The sequence below is a fragment of the Schistocerca nitens genome, chromosome 6, assembly GCF_023898315.1.
Source record: "Schistocerca nitens isolate TAMUIC-IGC-003100 chromosome 6, iqSchNite1.1, whole genome shotgun sequence".
Lineage (NCBI taxonomy): Eukaryota > Metazoa > Arthropoda > Insecta > Orthoptera > Acrididae > Schistocerca > Schistocerca nitens.
The window spans coordinates 16199698-16224829 of NC_064619.1; the positions used below are offsets into that span (position 1 = coordinate 16199698).

Consider the following 25132-nt stretch of genomic DNA (forward strand, 5'->3'; position numbering starts at 1 on the left):
GGGGCATCTAATGATGTTTATAGAAAAGAGACTTACAAGGCTAGCACAGAACTGAGAAAAGTCTAAATAATTTAACTCATACAAATGTACTTGTTGTGAATGTCCTGCAACATCATGATTTATCAAGTTGGTCATGTGTGTTCTGCGAGATTAGTATCACAAACAAGAGTTTCATGGAAATATGTGCCCATGTCCAGAATACCGATGTTGTAGACATAAGCATTTTGGAACCAAGATTCTATATGGCTCATGGCCCTCATTTAAATGCATCAGGAAAGGAGTTACTTGCTGGTAAAATATTTCCTCGTATTTCGTGGAAAAAATGAAGAAACTAGGATTTTGGTGAGCAGCAAACAGTAAAACCATCAACGAGTTGAAAATTATGTAGTAGTTTAAACCAGGTGGCTAGAAAGTAACAATCAAATAGTAAAACAGACACAAATTTTGAAATGGTTCGAGCACCCAAGGTAAGTAGTATCTCTACAAACAAGTCTAATCTGCCTATATTTCATCAAAACATTAAGGGGCTTAGCAGCAGAGTAGATCAGCTATCAGTTAATATAAATGACAGAAATTGTATAAAAAATGCTCAAATATTGTGCTTTACAGAACATCATATCACAAGTGGCATTAACTTATTACATTTAGATTCTGACTACAACACTGCAAGCTCCTACCCTAGGGACAACAAGGAAAGAGGTGGTGTTGCTATTTTGATAAGGTCACATTTAGATCTATAGATGTAAGGAAATACTGTTTAGAGCAACTATTTGAAGCATGTGCAATAGAAATTACAGCAGATAGCTCCCCAATAATAGTAGTGGCAATTTACAGGATACCTGGATCTAACTTTAGGGTCTTTTTGGTTAAAATAGAATTATTGTTGTTGTTTTATTTTCTAAAATTAATGGAATTATCATTCTGGGGGATTTTAATGTAAACTTTTTAACTGAAAACAACAACAGAGTAAAGCTCCAACATCTTAAGCATTGCCAGCCACGGTGGTCTCGCGGTTCTAGGCGCTCAGTCCGGAACCGCGCGACTGCTATGGTCGCAGGTTCGAATCCTGCCTCAGGCATGGATGTGCGTGATGTCCTTAGGTTAGTTAGGTTTAAGTAGTTCTAAGTTCTAGGGGACTGATGACCACAGATGTTAAGTCCCATAGTGCTCAGAGCCATTTGAACCATTTTTTTTCTTATGCATTCATATAATCTCATTCCAGTAACTGACTTTTCCACTAGGATCACATCTGAGAGTCAGACTCTGATAGATAATATATTTATAGATTTAAGTAGGTACAATGGTTTCACTATCACCCCTGTCTTGAATAGATTGTCTGACCATGATGGACAACTCTGCATGACTGTAAACCCCTCAAGAAATTAATCCTCACCTGGAAGTCTATTGGATCAATGACTAGTGATGCACTGGAAGTTTTTAAACACAATGACTAGTGATGCACTGGAAGTTTTTAAACACAACAGATAGACTGGAGCCCAGTATACAAGGTGGATGAAGTTAATGCTAAATTTAATATATTCATAAATGAGTTCTCAGCTGTCTTTGAAGAGGTATTCCCAAAAAAGTTTGTTGGAAGAAATACTGGTACACCATTGAACAAAGCCTGAATCACAAAGGAAATTAAACAATCATGTTAAACAAAGAGGGAACTTTACATTGCACTTAGAAAGTCTAAGGACACAATGAAAACTGTCCATTGTAAAATGTACAGTAAGATACTAAAGAAGATAATATAAAAATCAAAAGCATTTTATTATGAGCAAGAAATTGATAACTCCCATAACAAAATGAGGACTATTTGGAATATTGTTAGAAGGGAGACAGGGAAAACCACAAGAACTTTTTAAGAACAAGCACTTCTTGTCAGTTTCAGAACAAATACGCTGTGAGGGCTATGTTAATGAAGTTCTGAGTCATATGCAAAAGACTATACCCAAACATACAGGTAAAATTCATATCAGACATGTCACAGCATCTGAAATTAGAAGAACGATCATCTCTCTCAAGAATACACATTCCACTGGTGTAGATAATATCTCTAGCAATTTACTAAATCAGAGCTGTGCTTCTATTAGTGATGTACTCAGCCACATTTTAATGCATCCCTATAACAAGAAACTGTGCCTGACAGAGACTCAAATGTACTGTTGTAAAACCCAATTTCAAGAAAGGTGACAAAACTGGAAGTCACAAATTACAGACCAGTTTCCCTTCTAACTGCTTTTTAAAAGATTCTGAAAAGCTTATGTATACGAGAATTTCCAAACATCTATAACAGCATTCAAATGAAACCCAGTCACTAGTGTAAAGTAATGGTAACAATTTTATTAACGCAAAAATTTAGTTATCTACAGTATACATACTCAAAAATAGTTGCCAAAACTGTCACCACATTTATCCCATTGCTACATTAGCCGGTCGATTCCATCCTTGAAGAAGCTAGTAGGCTGCTGTCGGATCCAGGCCTGGACCCAGTCACACGCTTCAGCGGTGCCCATGTTAATACCCAGTAACCTATGGATCCCGTCCACGATGATTCTACAGTTGTCCAAAACTAAAGCATTCACTTCCAGTGTGATGACACAATGAGCCTGTCCAGGACGAGCATCATCTTCTAGTGACTCGGGCCCCTCAAGGAATCGTTTGCACCATTCCACAACACTTGAATGACTCAGACTGTACTCACTGTACACAGCCTTCATCTGTTGATACATTTCATGGCCTCCAACTACCTCCACCACCAAAAATCGAATCAATCCTCATTGTTCCTGCTTACTTGCCTGCACGTTCAGTAGTGGATGATAACATGTGTGACCACCTTCTCTTCAGCTTGAAACCACACTGGCACTATGCGACATCAAACAGTGCACACGCGTCAGTCTCTCTACCAATAGATGGCACCACCATACCCGCAGTTACATGGTGCCACCTTACATGTAAGGAAAAGGTGGATGCACTGACCAGGTTTCATTTGAATGAACCTCATAGATAAATACAACATTCTCAGGAAAAGTCAGTTTGGTTTCCTAAAGGGTCTGTCAGTCGAACAAGCAATGTATTCTTTCACGAGTAAAGTTCTGGATTCAATTAATGACAAAGTGGTAACAATACGGTTATTTTGTGACTTGTCAAAAGCCTTTGACACTGTGAAGAACCAAATACTATCACAGAAAGCAGACCTATTATGAATAAGTGCTGTAGTAAATAAGTGGTTAGAATCATACCTCAAAGATAGAAAGTAGAAGGTAGTAGTAGATAGTACTGATGAGATCCATAGTGGTTTGTTTTCATCTGATTGGAGTACCATTAAATGTGGAATGCCCCAAGGATCTGTTCTTAGTCCTTTGCAGTTCCTCATATTTATAAATGATCTACCTCAATGTACAAAGCTACAGTGCCTTTTTACTATTTTTACAGGTGACACCAACATTATGATTGATGGTCATACATGTGAAGATCTTCAAGGATCTATTAAGAATATTCTTACTGATTTGGTGAAAAGATTTAGCATCAATGGACTCTCTATGAAATTCAATAAGACTAAATATATTCACTGCAATTGCTAAAACAGAGGATGAGTTAACTCTGAAGTGTGGCACAGAGTCAATAGAAAGAGTTGAAACAACTAAGTTCTTAGACGCTGTAATTGACTCTCATCATAAAATAAATCTCCAGAAGAGACTCAGCTCATCAGTTTTTGCCCTACACTTTCTCTCCAAGAGTGGAAATACAGACACAATGTAAGTAACATTCTATGGATATTTCCATTCTCTTATAACATATTGTATTATATTTTGGTGAAACCAGACACTAGCAAAGAAAATACTCTTGGTTCAAAAACGTGTTGTAAGAATAATGACTGGTGTATGCTCTACATGCAGTTGTAAAGAAATGTACTGGAAACTAAAAGTTCTTACTGTTACTTCCCAATACATATTTTCTCTTGTGTGTTTCATCTGCAAAAATACTGTGCTTTATAAAATAAATAGTGAATACCACAGATATGATACTAAGAGAATGTGTGATTTCTACAATGATTGTAAAAACCTGACTATGGTACAAAAAGGTGTGCTCTTCTCTGGTGTAAAAGTTTTTAATGCTCTCCCTCCACATATTAAAAACAAATTTGATAACTACTCCTCTTTTAGGGAGCGTCTGAAGCAATTTCTACTGGAATGGTCATTTTACAGTTTGGAAGAGTTTTTGAGCCACAATTAAAAAACCTAATAGATCTGTACAGCAGAAATTTTGAGTTGATATCCCATAATGTAAGTTTGAGCAATGATGTGGGTACTGTACTCATGTAATATTCATAGTTATTTTCACTGGTTTTGTATTTGTTTTTCACTTTCTGTGTCTAGTGTTTGCTGTAATCACACATTCTTACCACTTGTGTGTAATTCAAACATGGAGTATTACTTTTGTATGATTGATTGCTTTAATACGACCTATGTATTGGTATGGAATTTAATACTGTAGAGCAGTGTGAGACACAGCATTTATGATAAACAGCTATATTCAAATAAGAATGAACTACCAAATTATGATTCTGGTTATGCATCATCTGTAAAATATTTCAGAGCAAATGAAAATTTGTGCCAGGCCAGCGATCACCTCAACCACTTTGGCTATCCGAGCATTACTACAGGAGTGACCCAAATCTTGATTGTATGTACCTAGTCAGACCACAGTATTCAATATCTTAGTTGCTGTCAATGCTGTGCTATATTTTATAGAGATTAATTGGTTAGTTTCATGTTGTAATGCTCATTTTGCATCATAGAGTGTAATGATGTGGAATGAGTCATTCTAACTTCATATTGCAAATTAATTTCTATATATGGTTACATTCTGAAGATTTCTAAGTCCTTTTTTTCTTCAAAAAGAAAAATGATGTGCAGATGTTGTGAATTAGTAAGTCCTAACCCCCATCTTTTATACATATAGTAATAGAAATTCTTCTAGGAATAGAAGGAGTTGTCAATGAGAAACTTTCTCAGTGCATTTTCAAATGTTACTTTGTTGTCTTTGCTGTTTAATCATTATGCTAGTGTTGTAGTTAGGTTCCAAAATGATGAATGGTGTTGCAAATTTATATGTACTACTCTCTGGGCATTTACTATACTACTTACCAAATATATAACAGATATATGCTGCGCATATCTGTATGATAAGTACAAAGACTGAAGCATAATAGTATGCGTCCATTTGAAACTTCTCAGGAGTTGTAAGAGCCTCATCTAACACACTTGTACCAGCATCAGAACTTATTACCTGAAAGAGGATTATTCAACAAATAACCATAAACTGAAATTTCTTTAGTGTAAGACAAACTATAATGATTTCAGAAAGTTTAGTCTGCTCATAAATAATATTTTTCACTTAGCTATAAAATACTCACTTCAATCACTGTTATTTTATGTGGTCCAAAAGCTGTAGGAAGCAGACTGAAGAAATTATTTACATTTTCATTCTGCAGAGCAAGGATTACCAGTATAGACACAAAGAAGCACAGTATTTTCCAGCATGATATAAACAGATAATTGTAATAACGTGTTGCTGATAGTCTCTTCATTATTTGATGCAATGGCTTCACAAAACCTGAAAAACATTAAGAATTAACTCTGATTAAGGCTCGAATTCAATTTTTGCAAAATGCAGGAAATATGAGAGATTCATATACAATATTTTTTATCAGTATGATTATGTACTTTAGCTGATAAGACTGTGAGACATAGTGTGCACAAAAATGATCAGTAGCTCATAAGAACTGCATTGGCACTTCCTGTAATTGACTGACAGTAAAATACATTAAACTGGTAACAATATTATCTTACAAACCCTGAGGTCTCATTATTCACCAAAAGCCCAGTACAGATGGATATTCAAAAGAAAAGTCCAAGACAAATATAAGAAAGAGTTAACAAGAGGAAAGAATAAAAAATAATTATAACAACAGAAACTGCAAAAAAATTTCGAAGGTACAATAAGAGTGACTGACTGGCTGGCCTTTATTTATCTTCAGGAGTCAAAATCTCAAGTACTGCCAAGAGAAACACTTACAGCAGAAAATACTAATCCCTAATTTTGAAACCTACATTTTTTCTTTGAGGAGGGAAAGGAATTGGTTCGGGAAGACCAGAAAAGAGGGGTGGGGGCTGGTCCCTCAGAGTCTTGTTTTCAAAAGGCATCAAGGAAAATGTATCATAGTCAGTAGGAGGTCAAAGACAGTACACAGATAAGAACTGTGCCAGCTTCAATTGGCAGAGACAGAAAGGGATGAGTGAAAAGTAAATATGGATTAAAAAGGCAGGGAAATGCAAAGTATAATAAACAATGCAATTAAGAAATAGAAAGGATGGGAAATTTAGAGGGGGGGGGGGGTTGGCTCACAGAAAAATAGTAATGAAAAAATTAAAGTAAATATGTAATTAAGTAAATAATGAAATGCTACAATTGGGGTTTGTTTATAGAAGTTGAGTCCAGGAGAGTTACAGGAGGAGAATATATGTTGGAGAGCAAGTTCACATGTCCCAAGTACAAGGAAACCAATACTAAGCAAGGATTGCAGGGTAAGTATACAAATTTGGATTTGAGGGATGATTGATTGATTGATTGATTGATTTATTTATTTATTCATCCATAGAACAATATACATTGCATGGATATCATCAAATGATTGTAAAATACTTCTTATAAAATAAACATGTCTCTTTACAGTATATAAAGCTCCTATACTTAGTTCTACTTTTCTAATCATGTCAAGTTAAATTTGTTATGCAGTACAATGTTCATGAACATTAATCTATAGTTATTTTAAATATTCCTCTGCAGTGTAATGGCTATTATCTAGTAAATATTTTTTTAGCCTTTGACTAAAGGTATGGGGATCATTTACATCTTTTATTTCTAGTTGTAATCTGTTGTACAATTTAATACCATGATATAAAACACTATTTTGAGTTTTTGACTTGTTTATTCTGTTTAGATGTAAACAGTGTCTGGATTTGGTTCCATGGTCGTGAATTGTGCTGTTTGTGGTATACAGATTAATGTTTTTCCTTATATACATTATGTTTTGATAAATATATTCACATGGAACTGTCATAATTTCTAACTTTTTGAACAACTCTTCACAGTGTGCCCTGTTACTGCTATTTGTTACTATTCAAACAGCTCTTTTCTGTATCTTGAAAATAGTTTGTATGTTTCCAGCACTTAACCCCCAAAACATTATCCCATAACTGAGGACTGAATGCATGTACCCAAAGTAGGCTACTTTGAGAGACGAAATATTGCACACTGGTGCAAGGATTCGCAGGGCGTAACATGCTGAAGATAGCCTCTTTGCTAAAATTCTCACATGCCCTATCCATTTTAGCAGACAGTCCACATTCATCGCCAAGAATTTGCTGCCTGTTACACAATCAAGTACCTCATTGTTTACTTTCAGTGTAATGTCAATGGGTTTTTTATTTAGTTGGAAGTTTATACAGTTTGACTTTTTGACATTTAGAGTTACTTTATTCTTTAGTGACCAGTTGTGGATGTCTCTGAGAGCTTCATTGGATTTTTCTATTAACAGTGTTGAGCTTTTGTCTGTAATCACTACAGTGCTGTCATCAGCAAATAGTATTTTTTCCCCATGCCTGATGCTCTGTGGGAAATCATTTATATATACAAGGAAGAGGATTGGGCCCAGTACACTTCCCTCGGGGACTCCTGTATTAACATATATTGGATTGTATAAGTGTTTTACTACCAATCTTTTGCAAATATGTGAGATTTCAACTTTTTGCACTCTGTTTTCCAGGTATGATTTAAACAATTGCTTTGCTGTGCCCCTTATTTCTAATAGTTCTAATTTGTGTAATAAAATTCTGTGGTCAGCTGTGTCAAAAGCCTTTGACAAATCCAACAAAATGCTTATTGCATTCTCACCCTTGTCTAATGCTTCTAGTACGACTTTGGTAAACTGTGCTATGGTAGTCTGTGTACTTCTTGTGGGCCTGAAACAAAGTTGATAATTGCAGAGAAGATTAAATTTTTCTACGTAGTTCATTAGCCTATTTTTCAGTATGGTTTCTATTATTTTGGAAATACAAGATAACAAGGAAATTGGTCTGTGGTTTTCTACATTTTTGCATCACCATTTTTTTGTAGTGGTATTACTTTTGCTTGCTCAGTTATCAAGGAAAGCAGCCAGATCTGAAAGATTTATTAATTATTATTGTTAATGGGGTTTTTATGTTGCGTATACATTTCTTTAGCACACTGACTGGGATCTCATCCAACCCTGTGGATTTTTTATTCTTTAGATGATGTATCTTCTGTGCCACCTCTTGCTCCGTTGTTGTAAAGGGCACCATTGATTGTGGTGGCTGGTCCTGTTGGTGTAGAACATATGTGTCTGGAATTTTCTCTTGCAATTTCTTAGCAATCCCACCAAAGTATTCATTCACAAAGTTTGCTAGTTCCTTTGGGTTGCTGGTAGTGGAGAGGGATGTGCTGTGGTAACGTATCTAAAATATTTGCACCTGAGTCTTCCCATTGATTTATCTTTACTCTTCACTTTGCCTGTGTCATCTCTGGTCTGAAGCTGACATATTGCTTATGAACATACTATCTCTGACCTTTTAGTCTCTCTCTGATACCTGTCCTTCATCTTTGTTTATCTTTGTCCTTACTGCAGGTGGGCACTATCATCCTGCAGCTGAGTGACCTACCTTACCTTTTTAACTTTCCTTCTCTCCCCCCCCCCCCCCCCCAAGGAAGGAGTTAATAATGCCAAAAGTGAGGATGTTGTCATCATTTTTACTTTTATGTGTACCTGTCTGCAGCACTAAACTTTTTGCTTCCTGAAGGTAGGTGATGTCCATCAATTTGGGCACATGCTCAATTTCAATGGCTGCTTCACAGCCCATACCATCAATATCCTTCCCCCAAACAGCAGCTTTTTAGAGCTGCATAGATAGCAGTTGTCCTTGCTACACATCCTTTCTTACCGTAATCCTCCTCAATCTCCACTAGACTCCTGCCCCACACACATCTCCACCCCCCCCCCCTCCCCTCAGGACCCCAACTTTACTCAGCCTGCACCCAGACCCTCCCATTCACAGACTCCCCTTCCTCTGTTCTATCACCCACTCCTAATTCACAATATGAGAGCACAGATATTGATACCACTACTACGTATCAAATTTACCCCCACTTATCTCTCTGGTCTGAGGATCACAGTTGATGCATGGATGTCCTGTTAGCTAGCAGTGGGGTAAGCTTTTTGACACTTGCTGAAAAGTTAAGCAAGTGATCAGTCGGCAGGTGAGATCTTGGAATGAATGTGTGCAAGTTGGGGTACAACCTCGTTGACACAAAGGTTATTGTGAATCATTTATTCTAAGTAATATTGTGCTGTCCAAATAAGTATTTCTTTTTTTCTAACAGTGATCAAACTGACTTTAAAAGAGCAATGGCTAACTAGCACAACAATGTGAATGGCATGTGTGTTCCTGTAGCTACGTGATGTTTTAGATTGACATAGGGAGTGTTTTTATGGACTGAATATACAGTAAACTCAGTATTACCTATAAAATGTTTATTTCCAAGAGCCTTATTCATTATAGAATGTTTATTGAGAAAGTTATACTGAAGAGAGGAAGTCGAAGTGAGAGGACACCTATCATACACACATGGTGAAAAATGCTATTACAGTAATACGTGTACTGTGGGAGTAGCTTTGTCTGGCAATGCTGTGGGAAGACAATCCAGTGCTGATTACAAACAACAGTAATCCACAGATCACGCAAAAGGACATAAAATAGGGGCTCCCTTGTGACATGAGTGTTTCAGTCTTCAGATGGGACAGCTACAAAGAAGTGGAAGAAGAGTCCATTTACAGCTGCAGGGTGTATACGACCCAGGACAACTGGGAGATCCAGTAAAAACCCGGGAATTTTTTCATCTGGGAGAAATCTGGGAAAAGCCCGGGAATTTTTTAGAATTCCAGGAATTTTTCATTGTTTTAGTTTTCAGTTACATTTTTGTGATTTTGACTGGTAAGAACCAATACTCTAACAAAGGATATTACTGTATCTTGCTTCTGCAGAATAATACTGCAGCAACAAAACATGAACAACAGGAAAAAAAAAAAAACGAAAATAAAACTTAAGTTGCAAAGGAAATATGCCATATACAACAATAAAACACAGTGCTTCTACAAGTGTCTGCCAACAGCAAAGTGTGTCAGAGGCTTTAGGAAGACTATGCAAGGCTTCCTAACAACAAATTACCTCTGATGAGCGTGATGTGACAGCTTTTTACATTAGATTCATTTGAGCAGTTGCGGGCGGGCTCTTGTGCATGCGCAGTTGAGTCGCGTATGAGTAGTACCTTCTCCCGCTCCTGGCTGTAGATGTGTGGCTGGGCGCCACTATCTAGTATTGCCCCGGTTCGGGAATATCCGAGATCCAGGGATGATCCACAGAGCAGTCTGAGTTGCAATGGGGAGGTGGGTAGTCTCCACGTAACCCGTGTTTACGTTTAGTGATTTTGCTGTTTCCTCTTCATTTATAGCTCTCACATTAAATGAAAACAATACAGATTTCTGGGGCTGGGAGCTATCAAATGAATTAAAATATGTTCGCATAACTATGGAAGGCTAAAATATGTTATTAGTTTCAGGTTTTATTTTCACCTTTATGACAGTCAATGACTAATTGCCTTGCAGAACAATGAAGTTATTTTTGTCAGTTTGCTAAAAAGATTTGGCTTTTATTAATCTTTTGCACTGAGGCAATTTATTTGAAATGAAGTGTTTAATTTCACACTGTTGGCTAATTTCAACTGTTCGCTGCATTTCAAGTGCACGTTTTCCATATTCTAGCTCTTATGGCATTATGCCATAATAAAGAACCAAACATGAGATAATACGGTACTGGTACTCAAGAAAATGTACATCCAGTTCTGGATACATGAATGTGCACTTTAAGCCGAATTATGCATTTTAGTATGGTTTACGGAATTCCGATTCTCTTGAAGTATCCTCTGATGTCTTGTTTCTTTTATGACACAATGCAATATCTTTTAATATTTTATACATACGAACATGCGGGCTTCCTGCATCATCGTAGCTGCGCAAGCACAGTGACACCTGTTACCTGGCACACTCTGGCAACTGCTGAAATGAACCAATTTCTAACAGGTCATGGGAAAATATTGCTAATGGTGGTTTGAAAAGTATTACTTTCAAAGTAAATTTCCTTTTACGCAAGATGAACTATGTGTGAGATGGACAATGAATTTCTTAAATCACAGAGCGTTTGACTCTCGTTTAAAAATCAACTCTTTGAGGATGACCATCTAGAAGAATTTTGAGCCCAGAAGATCAGACATATACGTCATTAAAAATTTTACTGGCACATTTGTGTGGTGTATCTTAAAATGTATCATGCGCAAAAAATATCAACATTACATGTTTATTAATCTTAGAGACCAATATTATATGTGAAAGCTTTGTTTTTCTTGTAGCAACACTATGTATATTAATTTAAACCATTAACTGTTCTTATTTGTGTGTTCGTGCTGCTTACGAGTGGTCTCGCTATTGGCTGACTACATCACGTGTTGTATGCTGTCATCAGCTGGTGAGATCACGTGACGTGAGCTATGACTGGCTTACAAAAGCGCGTCGCAATCTCAATTTCTAGGCTTCAGAAAGTAACATGTTGTGCTTGGTGAAATTCAAATTTATACCGTCGTAACACGAAAATATGCAACGTACATGTTGCTGCGCATCAAAGATCTTTCCAAAACATGTTTTTTTTTCCCCCTGAGTTTCGTTTTCTAAAGTGTTGGGAAATTCTACGTCAGTGTACAAAACCATATACATTCAAAGAATTGATAAGTTTTACAGTGCCGAGGAAAAATATACTGTCACTTAACACAAAAAAGTGTATTTTCACCTAGGAGAAAGTCTATTTTCAACCAGGAAAAATGCGGGAATTTTTTTTCCCTGTCCATGTATACACCCTGAACTGGTTCCTTAAACAGGATGAAAGTGTATCAATTCCTGGATGCAGATACTATAAAGAAAAGGAAAATGAGCCTTGCGAAGAATTTGAACTAAAAGCTGTGAAGGTAACAAGGGAACAGAGAAGATTGAAGAAGAAGGATGACCACGTGATGACTAAACTTCAAATGTGCCGATGGAACATCAGAGCACACAGCAGCCACTGGCAGCAGAAAGTGATAAATGCGAGTATCAAATGTGCTGTCGATGTGTAATTAGAAATGCTGCAGTAAGCAATAGTAGTGCTATAATTGCATGTGATGAAACTTCGTGTGGGAAAACTGTAACAGTTTCATGCATTGGGTAATATTTTCTGGATCAGTGTTTGTCAATGTAGAAATTTTAAATGGAGCCATCAGTACCAACAAATTGTCAAACAGAAAATGTAAGTAATGTGGAATTTATGCAAACAAACAGTAATAAGGACCATAGTGCAGAAACTCAAGCACTCCCCAAATGATAAGATGAGAAAACATAGAGGCAGGAAGGTCAAATATGCAGAACTACCAAAGACATGATTAGGAAGGAGCCCAAATTTAATAGATAGTGTAGCAGAACTTACAGAAAAGAACATAAATGAACTGGAAGAAAAAACTAACAAATTTAATAGATAGTATAGCAGAACTTAACAGAAAAAACATGAATGAATTGGAAGAAAAAACTAACAAGTGGAAAGCAACTCAAAGAAACTCGAAGAAAACATTGACAGACAAGAAAATAACTCTCATAAAATTGAGGAAGAAATTGACAAGAATGAGAGTAATATAAAGAAAATTGAAATAACAATAAAAGTCTCCAATGGAAAATTGAGAACAGATTTGAAATTCGAATTTCAAACAGTAAGACAATGTAGCAAAACAATGGTTAAGTTATGCGAAACTATTTATGATGTGATAAACAGGAGGAGGTTCAAAATAGGAACAGAGGAGGAATACAAAGATTCAAAATGATAGTGAAAATTATAAAGAAAAAACACAGATACATCACAAATAATGAGAGTGTCAGCAAGTAGTGCAGAAGCTGTAGTTGAGAAAACACTAATTGAAGAACTCATGGAGAAGTAGGAAAAAGTAGATTGTTTTTCAAAGAAGGAAGATGATAATTATGATGATGAGGGGAAGGAAGAATATGATAAGGAAATAGAAGAAAACATTGGCAACTTAATAAAGACCCACAAAAAATATCACGAGAGGTCAACTCAGTAAGTTCAAAAGTTGGCATCTCCAAATGCCTGCTCTTTAATTGCGTACACTTACTACACAGAGTTACAACAGCTACAAAAATGCAGAATGAAGAAAATGGTGTATGGGGTCCTGGAAAATAAAAGTAAAAAGTGGACTGTTTGGTTGGCATCACATGACACAAATGCAAACAGTCTTGTTTAAAAATGATGACTAGAAGAAGAAAGTGACAGAGACACTAGATAGTGAGTGACAGCAGTGAGGAAGCCTTATTTTCATTGTTTGATTGACTGTCTTTATTTTACAAGCAGTGGGCTAGTGTGCAGTGCTTTTATGTGTATTTTGGATAACATTTTCTTATTACCATGTTTAATATGGAGAAAATACTTGAAGAGTATCATGTCAGGATGCAGAGAGTTATAATTTACATAAAAGTGCAGCAAAACACATCAGGATAGCATGCATCAGAGGCCATGCATTGTATTAAACTGGACAGATAACATGCAAGGCATGTTTTTTTCCCCACGTAAAGAGCTAGAGAACAGAGTGAGTGAGTCATATTGAGATGGTGCGGCACTGCAGCAGCATAGGCAGCAACTGGCATTGCACAGAGTGGCTGTAAGCACTAGGTGACGTGAGGAACTTCAGACTTGGTGTCAGTGATAACCACTTGATCAGCTGAGCACAACACTTGGCAGGAGAAGTGGCACCACACGGAGGCATTATGTGAAATGTCGGCTAGCTGCTTGTCACACTGTTCAAGTGAGACTATGCAAGGAACCCATTGCGTATGATATTACATCCCTGTGTGTTTAATATCTTCTTATTTCAGACATTTGCATTTAGTATGTATAGTGCAGTAATTTCAAACAATGGTAAACCCAAGATGGAATGTAACAGTATTATGGAAAGGATAGTTGCTACTCACCTTATAGCAGATATTCTTAGTCGCAGACAGGCACAATGAAAAGACTGCCGGAAAGTGAGGTTTTGGCCGACAAGGCCGTCATCGAAAATAGACAACATACACATACATGCAGAATCATGCAAACATAACTCACACACATATGACCACAGTCTCTGGCAGCAGAAGTCACACTGCGAACAGCAGAGCATGATGGGTGAGGCAGTCGGGTGGTAAGGATAAGGAGGAGACTGGGGTGAGGAGGGGGAGAATTCTCAGTAGGGATGGGGGATGGAAAAGTGCAGCTTGTGAGAACTTACAAGGATAACTGGAGAGAGGGCAGGGCAGCTAGGTGCAGTCGATAGATTAGACAGAGATTGGGGTGGAAGTGAGGGCAGTAAAAAGACTGAGGGTGCATTGGTTGAATAGAGTCCTATGTAGTGCAGGAATGGGAACAGGGAAGAGGCTAGGTGGGTAAGGACAATGATAAACAATGGTTGAGGCAAGGAGGATTACGGAAATGTAGATTATATTGCAGGGAAAGTTCCCACTTGTGCGATTCAGAAAATCTGGTGTTGGTGAGAAGGATCCAGATGGCACAGACTGTGAAGAGTCACTGAAATGTAGAGTGTCATGTTGGGCTGTGTGCTCAGCAACAGGATGGTCCAGCTGTTTCTTGGCCACAGTTTGTCAGTGGTCATCAAATGGACAGAAAGCTTGTTGGTTGTCATGCCCACGATGAATGCAGCACTGTCGTTACAGTCAGCTTGTAGATCACATGACCGGTTTCACAGGTAGCCCTGCTTTTGATGGGATAGGTGGTGTTTGTGACCAGACTGGAGTAAGTGGTGGTGGGAGGAGGTATGGGACCAGTGTTGCATCTAAATCTAGTACACAGATATGAGCCATGAGGCAAGGGGGTGGGAGCAGGGGTTGTGTAAGGATGGACAAGGATAGTGTGCTGGTTCAGTGGTTGGCAGAATACCACTGTGGGAGGGTTGAGAAGGATAGTGGGTAGGATATTTCTCATTTCAAGACACGATGAGAGGTGTCAAAACCCAGGCAGAGAATGTAATACAGTTGCTCCGCTCCTGGGTGGTACTGATTCAAGAGGGGAATAGTCCTCTGTGGCTGGATTATGGGACTTTGGGAGGTGGTGGGTGACTAGAAAGATAAGGTACAGGAGATTTGTTTTCATCCAAGGTGGGAGGGTAATTACAGTATGCAAAGGCCTCAGAGAGACCCTCGGTATATTTCAAGAGGGGCTGCTCGTCACTAAAGATGTGATGACCATGGATGGCTAGTCTGTATAGAAGGGACTTCTTGGTACGGATTGGGTGGCAGCTATTGAAGTGGAGATATCACTGGTGTTTGTTAGGTTTGATAAGGCCAGAGGTACTGATGTAGCCATCTTTGAGCTGGAATTCAACATCCAGGAAGGTGGCTTTTCAAGTTGATTAGGCTCATGTGAAGTGAATGGGGGATAATGTGTTGAGTTTCTGAAGGAATGTAGATAGAGTGCCCCCAACTTCGATCCTTTGACCTTTCTGCTGGAAGAAGGAGCCACTGGCTCCAAAAGTTTTCATAAGTAAAACCATTCTTTATGTGTGTATTCCCCTGATGCTGCTTGGTGAGTAGGTTTTTTTGTCTATCCAATTACATTATATTGTCAAAATGTGTGTTTCAGAGAGAGAGAGAGAGAGAGAAAAGAGAGAGCAAGTGCATGCATGTGCATGTGTCCGTACTCAAGCTCAGTCAAGGATTTATGCAAAAGCCAGTGAAGTGTAAGCTTGTCGAATACTTAGTGGCTTTATTATTCGGTGAGTTGTTACTTTTTATTCCTCTACACATAGCCGGCCAGTGTGGCCGAGTGGTTCTAGGCGCTTCAGTCTGGAACCGCACGACGGTCGCGGCTTTGAATCCTGCCTCGGGCATGGATGTGTGTGATGTCCTTAGGTTAGTTATGTTTAAGTAGTTCCAAGTTTAGGGGACTGATGACCTTTGATGTTAAGTCCCATAGTGCTCAGAGCCATTTGAACCAATCCTCTACACATACATAAAGTAGTTCCTGTAAATGCTGATGCAAGCAGAGTAGCACTATTCGCAATTTGTGGTTAGTATACTTTAATAGAAGTTGTCCATAGTGTCTGCCTCTGCCTGTTAATGTTTAACTTGACTACTTTCACATTCCTGTAGGCTCTTCATCTTCATGAGGTTTGTGAAACATGATATGTGACTGACTGACTTAATGAATAAATGATTGGTCTTGCTTTTTGTGCTCTTGAAACGGATTGCTAACAATGATGGTCATAATTCCACCCAGAGTAAAATCTGTGCATCAGTATTCGGTTGCTTATTTTTATTCCTTTTATTTTTTGATACTGTTAAAGATATTCAATGTGTTAAAGGATACAAAAGAACAATCTAACACATGTAACAGTGCCAACACAAGCTGAGTTGGTGGAAGTGCACAGTAACAATGCACCACCATATGAAAGTGGTTAGGTGGTGCATATACACTCCTGGAAATGGAAAAAAGAACACATTGACACCGGTGTGTCAGACCCACCATACTTGCTCCGGACACTGCGAGAGGGCTGTACAAGCAATGATCACACGCACGGCACAGCGGACACACCACGAACCGCGGTGTTGGCCGTCGAATGGCGCTAGCTGCGCAGCATTTGTGCACCGCCGCCGTCTGTGTCAGCCAGTTTGCCATGGCATACGGAGCTCCATCGCAGTCTTTAACACTGGTAGCATGCCGCGACAGCGTGGACGTGAACCGTATGTGCAGTTGACGGACTTAGAGCGAGGGCGTATAGTGGGCATGCGGGAGGCCGGGTGGACGTACCGCCGAATTGCTCAACACGTGGGGCGTGAGGTCTCCACAGTACATCGATGTTGTCGCCAGTGGTCGGCGGAAGGTGCAGGTGCCCGTCGACCTGGGACCGGACCGCAGCGACGCACGGATGCACGCCAAGACCGTAGGATCCTACGCAGTGCCGTAGGGGACCGCACCGCCACTTCCCAGCAAATTAGGGACACTGTTGCTCCTGGGGTATCGGCGAGGACCATTCACAACCGTCTCCATGAAGCTGGGCTACGGTCCCGCACACCGTTAGGCCGTCTTCCGCTCACGCCCCATCATCGTGCAGCCCGCCTCCAGTGGTGTCGCGACAGGCGTGAATGGAGGGACGAATGGAGACGTGTCGTCTTCAGCGATGAGAGTCGCTTCTGCCTTGGTGCCAATGATGGTCGTATGCGTGTTTGGCGCCGTGCAGGTGAGCGCCACAATCAGGACTGCATACGACCGAGGCACACAGGGCCAACACCCGGCATCATGGTGTGGGGAGCGATCTCCTACACTGGCCGTACACCACTGGTGATCGTCGAGGGGACACTGAATAGTGCACGGTACATCCAAACCGTCATCGAACCCATCGTTCTACCATTCCTAGACCGGCAAGGGAACTTGCTGTTCCAACAGTACAATGCACGTCCGCATGTATCCCGTGCCACCCAACGTGCTCTAGAAGGTGTAAGTCAACTACCCTGGCCAGCAAGATCTCCGGATCTGTCCCCCATTGAGCATGTTTGGGACTGGATGAAGCGTCGTCCCACGCGGTCTGCACGTCCTGCACGAACGCTGGTCCAACTGAGGCGCCAGGTGGAAATGGCATGGCAAGCCGTTCCACAGGACTACATCCAGCATCTCTATGATCGTCTCCATGGGAGAATAGCAGCCTGCATTGCTGCGAAAGGTGGATATACACTGTACTAGTGCCGACATTGTGCATGCTCTGTTGCCTGTGTCTATGTGCCTGTGGTTCTGTCAGTGTGATCATGTGATGTATCTGACCCCAGGAATGTGTCAATAAAGTTTCCCCTTCCTGGGACAATGAATTCACGGTGTTCTTATTTCAATTTCCAGGAGTGTATTTCCATTGTGATCAGATGAGTTTGAATGTCAAAGAACAAAGTGACAGATCATCTCACTGTGAAGAGTTGGTAATGAAAAGAGAACCACAAACACTGGTGCTTGAAGACTAGCATATCACATATGAAGTGATAGTGAAAAAAGCGAAAGTCAGTCATGGATCAATTTTTGACATCTTGTACGTTTTGAATGTGATGAAGGTCATCACCTCCTGAGTTCTGCAGCTGCTCACACCTGTTCAAAAAGCCTGCCAAACTGAGCCAGTAGTGGAAATGTTTCACTTGTTTCAGGCTACTTAATCACCATGAGTGAGTGCTGCGTATATCACTTTGGCCCTAAGACAAAGAAACAAACTAAGGAGAGCAAACTTATGTATTTACCACCACAAAAAAGCAAGTGGTGCTGAGTGTTTTTTGGGTCTGTTGTGGTGAGATTCTAACAGGTATGCTTGCTCAGGGTAAACCATCACATTAGCACACTTGAAAATCTCCTTACAAGGTGACAGTAGACTATCAAGATGGCAACGTCATAGGAAGTGGGCCAAGGGCATGCCTCTTCTCCGTGACAACACCCCAGTTTATTCTGCACAGGAACAGTCACAAATGCTGCTTATTTGCACTATCAAATTTTGTCTTCAACTCCCTCATCATACTCTCCTAACATAGCAACAATTTTCTTCTTTCTCTTTCTTCAATAAATAAACCCTTGTTTGGCAGGCATTTCCAGTTAAAGTGATTCCTGAATAGCCAAAATGCAGAGTTCTACAACCAAGGTCTCCACCAAGTCATACATTGTTGGGAAAATGTGTCACACTGAAGGGTTAATATGTAATTTTTATGATTACAGCTTGAATTTTTTTGGTGGTAGTAAAAATTTAATGACAAGTCCTTGTACATGCATCCTGGAGAGTTCTTTACCATTATATTAGTCATGAAAATCTTAAAATGTAAATTATATTCAGAATCAATTTTCACTCTTCGGTAGTGTGTCCACTGATTTGAAACTTTGTGGCAGTGTAAAACTGTGTGTGCTGGACTGAGACTCAAACCTGGGACCCAGACTTGCGTCCTGGTCCAGTACCCAGTTTTAATCTGCCAGGAAGTTTCAGTACTTTAGACGCTTGTAACAGTGTCCATTACCAATTCCAGGTAAAGTACAAGGGGTGTGGTTAAATGTACTGGACAATGACTTATGATCCCAGTAAGATTTATATTTTCATTACTACAAAGATTGGGGATCGTTGTAGCTGACGTGGTTGACATAAAGCCTTTGATTAGTCATTTCATCAGTAATCATTACAGTTTATAAATTCCTTTTAATTTTTTTTAGTAATGTATGTCTGCTAAAAACAAAGGTAAGGCCAGTACCTAGGATGATGATATATTTGAGATATCTCATCATCAATTTTTAGTGTTGAGGGATTTAGTTCAGTTGTTTGTATTAAATGCTGCTGTAACATAACATCATAGTTTTATAGGAAAAAATTCATTACCTACACAACCAAAGGTAAATGCCATTTCCTGTTAATACAACTCTCTGTAGAGTGGCCACTATCAAAAACCGGTTGAGTGATCATTACAAAAGTATTGTCTGGGAATGGTGGCTGGCTTCTATCACATCCTACATCATCCAAAATGTTCAAAGAGATTAACCTTGTCTGTTCAAATGGAAAGTTAATAAATTTGTACTGTCAGAAACCTGGTCGGAGTTTTATAATGTTTGCTGAACCAGTTTATTAAAAATGCAAGCATTAGGATAACAGGTCGTTTCTTTCAGTCTTAATAATATTGCAAGTTATTGCAAAAAATTCTGTATCCTCTCAAGTGAAAGTAATGAACAGTGTGATATCAGTACTTTAACTTACCTAGAGGAGCTTTTTCTGTTGCAGAAATATAATTTTCCCACCATCCACATGAAATAAAGATAGTTGTGACTGGAATCAACCACAACTGAAGTTTTTCACTTCCTTCTAACATTGGCCATACTACAAATCCTGTAGCCTGAATGGCTGTAGCAGCAACATCAGCAACTAATTTAATAGGACGTCCTGGCTCATTCATATTTCTTGAGGCAATAGCTGTGAAGTTGCAAATTATGTATTATGACCGCAGTTCAAATTGTATGATATATTTAATAACATGAAGTTAATGTATAAATAGAAACAATTGAAAGCCCAGTATTGAAAAACAACAATATGAAAATAATAGATTGCTACTCACTATATAGAGGAGATGCTGAATTGCCAACAAGCAAAACCAAAGAGACTGCTAAAATATTAAAGCTTTCAGACAAAGCTAGCTAGCGTCCTGAGACAGTTGCAGTGTGTGAGTTGTGGCTGTGTCAATATGTGTTTGTTTTCTACTGCAGAAGGACTTTTTCCAAAAAGCTTTAATATTTTAGCAGTCTTCATCACTGTGCCTTCCTGTGACTCATTGTGTCTTCTATATCATGAGTAGCAGAGTTATGCTTGTGTGAATGTGTGTTGTGTCTTTTCTACGGCAGAAGAGGGACTTTGTTCAAAAGCTTTAATATTTTAGTAGTCTTTTTCATTGTGTCTTTGAGTCAATGCATCCTCTATATGGTAAGCAGTAATATTTTCCAAATTGTTGTTAATGTATACATACAGCTATTTAGAAATATTACTTAAGAAATAGGCATTTCAGTCAGATTTCACAATCCTAAAATTCATAAGACTCAGTTTAAAATACTGAAAATTTTAGTTAGTCTATAATTCTTTTCCCAAATGTACAATGCCTACAGCTTTTAGATGTTGATAATTTACAATAAATTTTTCTATTCTTATTACTTAAATGAAATACTCTTTCGAAGCATTGCCAGAAGGTACAGAAGGTATGGAATAGCAAAAACACGGCACTGTGATTCAGATTTTCAAATTACCCACCTGAACTTCCACATAAAATCTATGAACATAATTAGTTTTTTTAATGTGAAATATTTTGCACTGCATATCCCATCCCATCCCTACAAAATGCACCATCACATAAAATGCAATTCATCTCTGGTAGTATTACATACAAAATAAAATAACTGTCTTATATCCTCCCATATACATGAACATTAGCAGTCCCATAAAATGTCAAAACATATTTTCATAGGTAACTGAAATGTTATCAGTTTAATGACAACATGAAAAAATATAAATTAGTGAAGCTATAACATCCTATGAGTTAGTAACCATTTCCAACTCACAGCAATAAATAATTATTTCATTCCTTTAACAAATGCTAGCCTCCTCTGACAGTGCATAAACAGCTATTCTGATCACTTCTTGGATTTAAAAAAGTGTATATGTCAATGTGTTCAACAAGAAACTTACCAAGCACACCAGGAATAAAGCAAAAGCAGTTTGTCAACATGACACCCTTCAGCACATCAAGATTGGGCAGAATTACAAAGAAAAGAAGTGCCATGCCTATTGTGTGAAACGTCTCCATAAAGAAGGCAATAAGGAACTCTGGTAGGGATGGTTTTGCTACAGTTTTAAAGAAGCACATTCGTGATGCACGGATGAATGTGCCTAGTTCTGGGACAGCATATGCAATCAGTATACACCACATCCATGCCACTCTTTCTTCTTCAGGTAATTCTGCAGCAAATTGTTTTTCACCACCTGCAAAATTATATTCCCCTGTAATTTTTGTTTTCTGAAAATAATTCTTACATTTTAAAAAATAATTTTCAAGTAAGTTATATTTTTGATTACTGCACATTTTAATGAAAAACACATCTCTCAGTCTGTCTTTCATTTTGAGGAAGAAGTCATAATGCTAAACTTTCAATACAGTGCACATATTTAAAGATTGTTTGTTTAGTACCTGCACTGGCGTGACAATGCTGCTACACTACACTGGTCGGTTCAGGCACTTCACAGGCTGGTAATGACCAGGGGAGAGGAGGCAGAAGAGTAGGACGAGGAGGAGGAGGAGGAGGGCAGATCAAAATCCATGGGCTCCACATTAGCAGGTGGAAATGCAAGTCTCACTGAGGCCCCCAGGCTGCAGGCAATGAGAGGACAGTGGAGGACACAGCACTGGGGAAGCACACAATTGCATGTGGTAGCCTGTTCCCATAACAACATCATGACCAACCTTATCACCTGATAGATCATAAGATTGGTGGTGATGTCCAAACAGAGTGAGGGACAACTGATTTGCATCACAGGTCAGCTGATCCCTACTCACATCCACCACAAACAACTGCCGACTTCTGTGGCTCACCATGAAACCCGGATACTCAACCCTGCTGCCAGGACTGGGCCTAATTGGCATTGTGGGAAGAGGCAGACTCTGTTGGTCCTGAATATATGCACAAAGTTCTCCATCTCCAAGTTAGAAGCCTGATGAAATGGGGCAGTAGTCAGATGGCAGATACCATTACAAATGCAAGTCTTCAAGCAACTGCAACACAAATTGCCTACTGTTATTGGAGACTGCAGTCCTGGAGAATCTCTCAATGGCAAAAATAACCGACAATGCACAAACAATGGCAGTCTACAATGTGGAGGACAGTTTGGCCCACTGCTGATTGAACTCTGGATTGGACCCCACCAGAAGCCGTGAGAACGCATCAACAGTGGCATGGTTGGCACAGGAGTGATAATGAATTTCGTTGCAATAGGCACTGAGAAAGAGGGTCCATCTCTGCAATTGGTGGGCAGTACTATGTGGCAGCTTGGAATGAGGGCCAAGGAAGGAAACCAGTGGCTTTTGTTTGTTGGTGAATAGGAACCTTGCCCCATACATGAAAATGTGAAACTTTTTAACTCCCTTTGAATAATTATGCTGTGTGGTCTAAGGTGTCTTCGATGAGTAGGTGATAGGCCGGTCAGTACCATTCAGGCTGTCATGGGACAAGACTAAACCAATTCCGTACTGGGGTGCATCACATGCCAGGGTTAAAGTTTACCCAGCCAGACAGGGAGCAGAGCACAAACATTACTTGAGGGAATGAAAAGCCCACCGACAGTCCACAGACCAGATAAACTTAATGCCCTTCTGGCGAAGCCAGTTAAGAGGCTGGAAGATGTGTGCATCTCGGGAGATGAACTGGAAATAATACAAAATCTTACCCAAAAAAGACCTGAGCCCCTGCAGGTTCTTGAGCACCAACAGGTTGATGAAAGCTTTGATGTTGTTGTCTGTCATGACAAGGCCATCTTTGCTAAGCACATGTCCCAAAAGGATGCACCTGTGAGGAGGAAAAAACTGCACTTTTCCAGCTTGCAAGTAAAACAATTCTCCAGGAAGCATTGGAAAACTGACTGAAAGTGTAATAAATGCTCCTCTCTGATAGGGTCCTTACCCAGATGTCATCCAGGTAACTGATGCAACAGGGAGTGTCCTGAATCAACTGCTGATAAATTCCTGAAGAGACTGTGTCCAATGGCAACTGTAGGTAGGCCTCGTGCAGGTCAGTCCAGGAAAAATACTGGCCCCCTGACAATTTAACCAATAATTCCACCAGCCACAGAACTGAATACAAATCCATGACGGGTTGCGTGTTGACCATTTGTTTAAAATTGCTTCAAAAGGTGCACAGCACTGTCAGGATTTTGTATCACCACAAAAGGGGTGGCCCACTCATTCAACAGAGTAGGAGAAACAACTCCTTGATAACGCCTATGGTAGAACTCAGACTTTTACCTTTTCGCCCATGGCAAAGGGAATGGCATGGGGGCAACAAAAGTTAGTTACCACTGATGCCTTGAAATTTTCAGCCTAGCTCAAAGTATTTTCAAATATTTCACCGTATAACTGAGTCAGAAGTCCAAATCATGAAAAGCTACAAAATGAGACACTAAATGCACTTCATCAACAATCTGGAAGTCAAAAACTTAGATTTTCTTAATGCTGGCTAACACAAGAATGGTGTTGCAGGTTGTATTCATGACACTCTTATGCTACAGGTTACAAATATTTGTGAATAAGTACTGAGAAGTTTTGTATTGCAGTATAGTTGAAGTAGAACTAGAGACATGATCTTTCATAATCACAGTAGTTCACAAGGTGTCCATAAAGAATGCCCCAAAGTTGAGGAGGGCTAGGTGAAAAGAATGGGAGTGAAGGAAATAAAGCCTTGAAGAAATTAGGATACGGCGTCTTGATCCTCAGTTAAGATCATGAAGATATTATCAAAGAACCTGAACCAGACAAGAGGTTTGGGAAACTAGGGAGGTTTACTCCACAAGGCCCACTAACAGTTTGGTATAGGAAGGTGCCATGCATGTGCTCACAACAGGGATGTACTTGCTTATATACCTTCCCATCAAAGGAGAAGTGAGGATGTAATTGGTAGGATGTATAAGGAATGAGGTGGAGTGTGGAGTTGGAAGGACATTGGGAGAGATAGTGTTCAATAGCAGCAAGGCCATGGGCACGGGAAATGCTGGTGTATAGGAAGGTGCCATCAACAGTGATGAGTAGGAATCCAAGTGGTCATGGGGTGGGGATGGTCAAGAGTCAGTGAAAAATGTGGTTAACATCTTTAATGTGAGAAATTAGGCTACAGGCAACTGGTTGTAATGTTGGTTGAGAAGAGCGGAGATTCTTTCAGTGGGGCCATGGTAACCAGCTGCTATGGGGCATCCCGGATTGTTGGGTTTATAGATTTTAAGAAGCATGTAGGTTGGTGTCAGGTGTAGGGCTGAAGGCAAAGCTTTTGTATAGGACTGAAACTTCTGTAATATCTAGGATTTTTGTGGACAGACCCACCACAGGCTTATCCCACCCCATTAGAGGCAGAGCCACACGTGAAAGCAGCCACACCATATATTAGCTCTGCTGCAATTTTTGCACAGTATTTTAGTGGGCATGACTGCCAAACAGTTGTACACAAGAATGTATGGCCACCGCCAAACTGGCCAAAATCACTGTTTACCACCCAGTGGTGAAACACGTTGCTGAGTACAACATGTTTGATTTCAATGGCTGCTTTACAACTCAAGCCATCTGGATCCTTCCCCGCAATACCAGATTTTCTGAATTATGTAGATAGCAATT

At 39.5% G+C, this 25132-nt stretch overlaps 1 protein-coding gene across 1 annotated transcript in view; it reads right to left on the reverse strand.

Moving 5' to 3' along the window:
- The window catches only part of LOC126262688 (chitin synthase chs-2-like), a 254809-nt gene that overhangs the window by 164512 nt on the left and 65165 nt on the right, over positions 1-25132 (reverse strand). Inside the window, exons 4-7 of the mRNA XM_049959463.1 lie at positions 21451-21744; positions 19978-20190; positions 5423-5622; positions 5154-5295 (exon numbers count right to left, since the gene is read on the reverse strand). Coding sequence (XP_049815420.1) covers positions 5154-5295; positions 5423-5622; positions 19978-20190; positions 21451-21744 — 849 coding nt within the window. The remainder of the gene's footprint in view (positions 1-5153; positions 5296-5422; positions 5623-19977; positions 20191-21450; positions 21745-25132) is intronic.